The sequence below is a fragment of the Lipotes vexillifer genome, unplaced genomic scaffold (assembly GCF_000442215.2).
Source record: "Lipotes vexillifer unplaced genomic scaffold, Lipotes_vexillifer_v1.1 scaffold102, whole genome shotgun sequence".
Taxonomy (NCBI): domain Eukaryota; kingdom Metazoa; phylum Chordata; class Mammalia; order Artiodactyla; family Lipotidae; genus Lipotes; species Lipotes vexillifer.
Window position 1 is genome coordinate 2316974 of NW_006786541.1, and position 9000 is coordinate 2325973.

The 9000-nt window shown below is 40.8% G+C and overlaps 1 protein-coding gene across 1 annotated transcript in view; it reads left to right on the forward strand.

The window, feature by feature from the left end:
- RORA (RAR related orphan receptor A) overlaps positions 1-9000 on the forward strand; it is a 754745-nt gene that overhangs the window by 570789 nt on the left and 174956 nt on the right. Inside the window, 1 exon segment of the mRNA XM_007458880.1 lies at positions 5550-5579. Coding sequence (XP_007458942.1) covers positions 5550-5579 — 30 coding nt within the window.

Here is a 9000-nt window from a genome sequence, read left to right on the forward strand (position 1 = left end):
TGGGCTTCCCTGGTGGCGCAGTGGTTGGGAGTCCGCCGGCCGATGCAGGGGACGTGGGTTCGTGCCCCGGTCCGGGAGGATCCCACATGCCGCGGAGCGGCTGGGCCCGTGAGCCGTGGCCGCTGAGCCTGTGCGTCTGGAGCCTGTGCTCCGCAGCGGGAGAGGCCACAACAGTGAGAGGCCCGTGTACGGCAAAAAAAAGTTTATTCTTGGGCTTCCCTGGTGGCACAGTGGTTGAGAGTCCACCTGCCGATGCAAGGGACGCGGGTTCGTGCCATGATCCGGGAGGATCCCACGTGCCGCGGAGCGGCTGGGCCCGTGAACCATGGCCGCTGAGCCTGCGCGTCCGGAGCCTGTGCTCTGCAAGGGGAGAGGCCGAAACAGTGAGAAGCCCGCGTACAGCAAAAAAAATAAATGAAGTTTATTCTTTTCCACTTCTGGGTAGAATTAGAGCTATTCATCATAATTTATCTTTAGAAAACCCAGCTCTCCCAGAGTGGTCGATTCAGGGTCACTGCTAGTAGCATTAGGTTTGGATAAGTCTTACCCCTTCCACTTGAGGACAAAGATGGACAGCGTAGACTGCTGTGATTTCAGAAAGGATGAGCTCTATGGTGAGAAAGACAGGAATCGTGCAGCCTCTGGGGAAATGGTGCAGCCTCTGGGGAAATGAGAAGAAAGAGAAACGGAAGACCCAGCCACCCCATTTAAGGAGGAGGGGGATGAAGAAATGGCTGCTGGTTGCAAACCAGGGCACACAGACTTCTCAAGTATCTCTTTGACCCAAGCCCTGGTGGGGATTCCTGGCTTAGCTAAGGCTGGGGGACAGGACCCTGTAGGTTTAAATTAGTTATAGAGCTGACTGCTGACTGATATGCTTTGGGGAGTGAATCTTTTTTTTTTTTTTTTTTTAAATATTTACTCTTATTAGATGCACTATCTATACCAGGGTTTTTCTGGTTTTTATTGAAGTATAGTTGGTGTATAATATTATGTAAGTTACAGGTGTATAATATAGTGATTGACAATTTTTAAAGGCTATACTCCATTTGTAATTATTATAAAATATTGACTATATTCCCCGTGTTGTATAATGTATCCTTGTAGCTTATTTACATGTAATAGTTTGTACCTCTTAATCCCCTCCCCCTCTCGCCCCTCGCCTCCACTGGTAGCCACCAGTTTGTTCTCTATATCTGTGATTCTGTTCCTTTTTTGTTATATTCACTAGCTTTGTTGTATTTTTTAGATCCACATGTAAGTGATATCATACAGTATTTGTCTTTCTTTGTCTGACTTATTCCACTGAGCATAATACCCTCAAAGTCCATCCAGGTTGCTGCAAACTGCAAAATTTCATTCTTTTTTATGGCTGAGTAATATTCCATTGTGTGTGTGTGTGTGTGTGTGTGTGTACCACATCCCTATCCATTCATCTGTTGATGGAAACTTAGGTGTCTTCCTTATCTTGGCAATTGTAAATAATGCTGCTATGAACATTGGGGTGCATGTATCTTTTTGAGTTAGTGTTTTTGTTTTTTATTCAGATATATTCCCAGGAGTGGAATTTCTGGGTCATTTGGTAGTTCTGTTTTTAGTTTTTTGAGAAACCGCCATAGTGTTTTCCCCAGGGGCTGCACCAATCTACATTCCCACCAACAGTGTTCAAGGGCTCCCTTTTCTCTGTATCCTCACCAACAATTGTTATTTGTGTTCTTTTTGATGATAGCCGTTCTGACCAGTGTGAGGTGATATCTCATTGTGGTTTTGATGTGCATTTCCCTGATGATTAGTGATGTTGAGCATCTTTTCATGTGCCTGTTGGCCATTTACATGTCCTCTTTGGAGAAATGCCTATACAGGTCTTCTGCCCATTTTTTAATTGAGTTGTTTGCTTTTTTGATGTTGAGTTGTATGAGCTGTTTATTTATATTGGATATTAACCCCTTATCAGTCATATCATTTGCAAATGTTTTTTACCATTCAGTAGGTTGTCTTTTCATTTTGTCGAAGGTTTCCTTTGCTGTGCAAAAGCTTTTAAGTTTAATTAGGTCCCATTTGTTTATTTTTGCTTTTATTTCCTTTGCTTTAGGAGACAGAGCCAAAACAAATATTGCTACAATTTATGTCAAAGAGTGTCCTGCTTATGTTTTCCTCTAGAAGTTTTATGGTGTCCAGTCTTACATTTAGGCCTTTAATCCATTTTGAGTTTACTCTAGTGTATGGTGTTAGAGAATGTTCTAATTTCATTCCTTTACATGTAGCTATCCAGTTTTCCCAGCATTACTTACTGAAGAGGCTATCTTTTCTCCACTGTATATTCTTGCCTCCTTTGTCGTAGAAGAATTGACCATAAGTGCATTGGTTTATTTCTGGGCTCTCTCTTCTGTTCCATTGATCTATGTATCAGTTTATGTGCCAGTACCATAATGTTTTGATTACTGTAGCTTTGTAGTATATTCTGAAGTCAGGGTGCGTGGTTCCTCCAGTTCCATTGTTCTTTCCCAAGATTGTTTTGGCTATTTGGGGTCTTTTGTGTTTCCATATAAATTTTAAAATTATTTGTTCTAGTTCTGTGAAAAATGCCATTGGTATATTGATAGGGAATACACTGAATCTGTAGATTGCCTTGGGTAGTATGATCATTTTAACAATATTAATTCTTCCAATCCAAGAACACCATGTATCTTTCTGTTTTTGTGTCATCTTTAATTTCTTTCATCAGCGTCTTATAGTTTTTGAGTACAGTTCTTTTACCTCCTTAGATAGCTTTAAATACATACCATGGACGCACTTCCCATCAGATATTAACTTTCTACAGAAAACTTTTTATTGTGATGATTAAATTGTCCTTAGTTGACCCATCTGTGAAATGAGAAGGACATTTTCTTTTTTTTTTTTTTTTCACTTCTGTGGAGTCAGTTAATATGAAGAACTGGAGCTTCTGTAGAGAAAGGAGAGATACAGGACATTAATGTGAGCACAGTTATTTTTCAGGAGGGGAGAAGGAAGGGAATTCCAATAAATTTTCTGATTGTTTCATTAAATTTGCGTTTTGTGTGTTCACATTGTTTCAGTTCATTTGCTTTTCATAGAGAAATAGAATTTTGTCTTCATAATGGCTATTAAGTAAAAACATTGAAAAAAAGAAAATATTATGCACAGTTATGTCTCCATAATTAGGAGTTGTAATGCACTTTAAAAAATATTGCTTTTGTGAGAGGGATGTGTTTTTTAAGCCTTTCTCCATAAAAGTGTATCTGTTAATTTATTGGTATGTTTTTCCTTGCATGTGATAGATATAACTTACATTTTATTTGTATAGGTTAGGGTTGCCAGATAAAATACAGGATGCTCAGTTACATTTGAATTTCAGATAAACAACAAATTGCTAGTGTCTGAAACTTAAGTGTAACTGGGGATCCTGTATTGTTTCTGCTAAATCTGGCAACTCTTGTGTAGGTATATCTCCCAATTACTTGTACTGATCGCTAATTGGCAGTTAAATGAAACTGAGGGGCCAAGTTTGTGCTGTTACAGAAGTCATGCTGTCTCTTGGAGACAGAAATGAGAAGTTTTAGCTCCGTGCTGCTGTGATCTCAAGGATCAGGCAGCTTTCCTGGAAAGATTTTCAAAAATCTATTATCATTATAATCGTCATGAAAATATTTGATGAGAATACTGCATCACACTGTATAATAAATTTAAGTAGAAAAGTCAAAGCAGTGGTATTTTCATCAGGCCTTTGGATGTCAGGAGAAAATAGTTCCACACTCAGCGAATATAGATAGGTCTGTTTGGGGCTGTGTTAAATCCAATTGTGTGAAGGTTCTGAATAATCAGGAGTGACAGCATAAGCACTTTCTCTTCAAAGTGATTTTAGCGAAAGCATCATTTCCTAAGGAAAGTACACATATAGCTCTCATAATGCTGAAAGAGCACTAAAGTATCCGTTTATTGGTGCTGGTGTCATGAGCTGGAGTTGCAGGTGGTATTCAGATTTTTCAACTAGATTCACTGCTGCTGTTGGGGGCAGTTCCCTTCCCATGAAAAAGCTTATTTCAAAAACTCCTCAAACCCTTTGGTTAGTTCCCATGTGAGAGAGCCTTCAAGACTCTCTGCAGAAGCTTCTAACTTCACTGTGTGAAGCCAAGTCAAACACGATGAAAAACAATAGTTGTGTTTTTCTCCATAGAAAGCGGGGGAAAAAGAATTTGAGTTGGGCTATGTAATTTCAGCTTCCCTAAATAAGTCCTGTGGAAATTTGTGGGGGAACAAGTGTGTGATTTTGGTCATGGTGCACAATTTTGGGACTAGCTTTTTTTTTTTTTATGTCTACCATGGATTTTCTTTTTTAACACCTTTATTGGAGTATAATTGCTTTACGATGGTGTGTTAGTTTCTGCTTTATAACAGTGAATCAGATATACATATATCCCCTCCCTCTTGCGTCTCCCTCCCTCCCACCCTCCCTATCCCACCCCTCTAGGTGGTCACAAAGCACCGAGCTGTTCTCCCTGTGCTATACCATGGATTTTCATAACGGATTTCTTCCCTGTCCGATACATTCCATAGCTAAGTAATAGGTCTGATCTGAGTGCCAGATTTTTCAACAGTGTTACTTTCCAGAGGAGGGTTAAATAGTTCTCTTAATAACTTGAAAGAAAAAAAAGACATGTAAGGTTTACCACACTTCTTAGTCACAGGCTAAACGTTTTCAAGAGCTTTATGATTTTGAGCCTATTTGGTCTCAAGAATATCCCCCAAGAAGAATGAAGCATACAGAATTCAAAATGGAGTACTTCTGAAGTGGCGATAGCACTGTTTGCATTGAAGTGTGCGTTCACGTTATCTTTTTGGGGTCTTATGTGCGGAATCTTGCCCAGTTCCATTCTTCACCCGCTCTCTATAAAGCATCTTAGAAGTATCAAGGGTGCTGACTCCTGAACCCCTTATGTTTTCATATAGTTTTTGTTCATTGTGCTGCCATTTGCCAAGAAGTAGCCGTCATTCCCCTCCTGACTTTAACAAGTATAGACAGAGAGGTACAGTTTGTGGATGTATTTTCCCTCACCATTAAAGGCGATGCTTCATGTGAGCACAAAGAGTCATTTTCATTAAAAGGTAAACACAAAATCAATGGCCAGAGCAAATTAATTGCTCTGTGGCTCAGTTCACTCTTGTCTGAGTAAGTTGGCTTCACTCTCTTGTGCCTTAAATCTTCCCCACTCTGCCTATAAACATTATCGTCTCCCCCATTTAAAATAAAAAATAAGTCTTCTCTCACTCTGTTTAATTACTGTCAGTGCTGCTACTCTTTTGCCACAGAACCCCTTAAGCCAGTAGGCAATGCTTGCTGGCCCCATCGTTAATATTTTCGTTACACTGGGGTAGATCCAGTGATGCTGTATGTGAGATGAAGATGCATCTTGCCTCTCCATCCCCATCTGAACAAAATGCGTTTCTGAGTACACTGGGGATGATGTACATTCTAAGAAGTACACACAGCCTCCTTTCTTACCTTTGTCATTGTCTCTCTTCTCTTCTAGGTATCTCAGTAACAAAGAAGACGCATACATGTAAGTAATGCATTTTTTTTTTGTCCAAAGTTTTCTGAAGAGTTGGAATTCGCATATGTCTGGCTGCTGTGGCCTTTCAAGTATAAACTAATGTTTCAGCTGTGATCCATGGTCAACAGAGGTCATACTTCTCTACCTGTAGTGGTCGGAAGTGGTACATCTCCACCTGTTTGTACTGAGTGTGTGTTAAAGAGAGTCTAGACATAGTGTGATAAATTCTAGCGATTCAAGCCACTCATCTTTAGAAAAACCATAAAATCTAGCCAGGAGGATCAATTAATTACTTACTGATCACCCTTACTCTGGATCCTTCTTAGACGAGTTGGTATGTTTCTAGGAAACATCACCTTGATTTCTTTTAAACTTTGGTCTCCTTTTCCTCACCACTAGTTCACGATTTAGGCCGTTTTGTACTTGTGTCTGTGGAGCAGAGATACTGACCGGGAATCTAGGCGCTGCCGCTCGTGTGGCCTTTGGGGGCCCTGGTAAATGGAATGGGTAGTTTGATGTGGAAATGTGCGCTGGATTTATCCTCTGTATTCATTCCCACCTCTCAGGTTCAACTGCTTTCATCAACTGCCTTCATTTGAACTCCACCATAAGTTTACAAACTCACGTCAGTGTAAAGTGTTGTGATCTGCATTCTGAGCAATGATGTTTGGCTGTGCCTTGATACTCAGGATGAAACCAATACGTCATTGATGGCAGGCAGTCAACTTTCACTGTACTTGACCAGCATATTATTTAGACTTTCGATTAAGAGTGTCATTAGAATTTGATAACTATTTCAGACCACAGATATGTGCTACCTACGAGATGTGTTTGGGCATCCTTCTAAGGCAAGCAGTGGAGATATTTACGGCACAATTCAGGGCCGACAAAGACGTGTCCCCCAATTTTTCCTATTTATGCTTTGAAAATTTTTGATTTCATGTGAACAATTTGGAGGAAAAAAAAAATCTGTGTACCATCAAAGTAGTTTATCTTGTGCCTCAGTTGATTCTTGAAATCTGCTCTTGGGTTTGTCTGTCTGTCTATCTGTATTTGTAGAAAACAAACATAAAAAGCAAAAAAAAAACAAAAAACAAACAAACAAAAAAAACAAAAGCAACCCCATCCAATTTGATGGTTGCCTGACTTTTAGGGCCCAGTCCTGCTGTCTCTCCACGTGGCTCTCCTGTGGGCTTCAGTGGAATGTTTGAGGAAAGAGGCAAAGCTCAGGCCCGTAATGGACACATGCTCAGGACAGCACCTCGTCTCTCAACACACGGTTCCAGTTGGCTGTCCCTCCACCAGGGTAGTCTGTGGCCCTTAGCGTTTTGGGGGTTGTTTTGTTGTCGTCGTTGTTGTTGTTCTTGCTGTTGTCGGTACATAATTGAGCTCATGATGACTGAGAGATTGACAGTGCAGGAGACTGAAGTCCTCTGTATATCCGCAGGGCAGGCATGGTACAGAGCGCTTCCTTGCACAGCCTTGCCCATGAGCTCGTCCCTGGCCTGGTGGGACCCACTCTAGAGGTGGTAAGTAATTCAGTCTTTCTGCTAGCTCAGTCCTGGGCCTCTCCTGAACAGGGGCGGATGATTGTGCCTACTGTTTATGGCGGTTTGGGGTATGGACTCCTGGCCACCTGGCAACATACAGAAAGCCGCTGACTGTTTGCATTATGACTTGGCTCCTGGATAAGTGGACAAAAACCACTAGTTCAACTCCACTGGATACAAAGAATACCCCTCAACGAATAGGACAGAGACCATAGATGTTACTTAATATATAGACCCTCCATCCATAAGGACCTTTAAGGAATTGTCATCCCTAAGGATAATTTCATTGGCCTGTGGCAGAAATAATAACCCGTGGTTGGATTTAAATTCATGGAAGGATGTGGGTGACAGCATGAGAGTGGTAGCTAGTGAAAAAAAGTGGCACTCCAGTAACAGGCAATAGAACAGGTTGGTCTTTCAGCAGGGGCTTAATGAACTCTATCAGCTATACCTGCTTTAAAACAAAATCAAGTTATAGCCAGAGTGGGTAGATTTTGAGTGCCTTTCTAACTGTGAAAATCGGCAGGAAAGTTCTTAGGGATTAAGCATAATGTAAATGTAGAAAGATTTAAAGCTTCCTTTATGTAGTTCAAATATTAAATTAATAGAAAGATTTAGATCAGAAGTCATCTTGGTTTTTTTGGCTAATGTTTACTTTCATGATTTGGGGGAGAGGGCCCAAAATAAAACGGCCCAATGACAAGTTGGGGAGAAAGCTCCTTGAAAAGACAGTTGACACAGAACTTTGCCCAGGCCAAGGAGGAATTGAATTGTCCAAGTTGCACGTTAGTGAAAGTCTTCTATGCCACGTAAACATGGAGATTGTTTTTGTCACCCACCTCAGCAGACAGCCCATCATATTTCTGGTCTTAGCATCTCTATAGGCCCCACAACTGGTGAGAAGGAAGAAAACCAATCAGTTCTTTCTCTAATAACCATCACCCAAATGACTTCTTCTTTAGCATCTGTCGGGTTTTTCTTGAAAACTGAACTGTCCTAATTTGCTGATAAGTTTTCTTAAGACGTTAAATTTCAGCTCCTCTTAAATCATCTTGACATCTGCTCTTTAAAAAGTTTCACTATCAGGGAAGTGTGCGAATTCATTTTTGGGCCATCTCAAGACTTCCGATTTTAGCCAGAGTTCAGGAAACCTTGGTCAAGGCTTGACTACATAATCATCAACAGCTGAAGTCAGCTCACATTAGCAGTTTCAATCTGGGTTTCCTAACTGCCAGCACAGAGAGATTGTTCCACTTACAAATGAACATGTACAGTTGCAGAATATATTATCAGACCCGAGTGTCAGCTCACAGGTACACCAGTCAGAGGCGCAAGAACTACAAAATGAACCTGAATAGTTGTGACACTTGATAATATTTTAGGCCACCTTGTTATCTGGAAAGTACCGGTATTGCTTCTTTAAAAAAATGCTTTGGGTGAGTTAAGCAAGAAATTCCCAGGAAAGGAAATCTGATTGTTAGCTTCAGAGAAATCCACAAGCATGGTCTTTGGAGAACACAGATTCTCCTGAGTTCCTGGGATAGGACCGTCAGTGTTTGTCGTTAACTTCACTTGGCAGGTGGGGGAAGGCAAAGCTTGGGGCTTCTTGTACGAAGTCATCATGACCAGTTGGTCAAGGAGTTCTTACATTTGCCATGTTCTTCGGTTGTTGACAGGAAATATTGCTGCTGGGTTTTGCTGTGTGAACATAAAAGAGAGTTTTTACTTGTGGGATAGGGCTATACTCGAGAAATTTTACACTGTGGTGTAGAATTTTAATTTAATTTTTCTGGTTGATTATATAGCACCTGTATTTGATTGGACACTTTCAAGACTGCTTTTGCTTTGTGATTCACAAGTCTGTTCTGGTCTCATTCCTG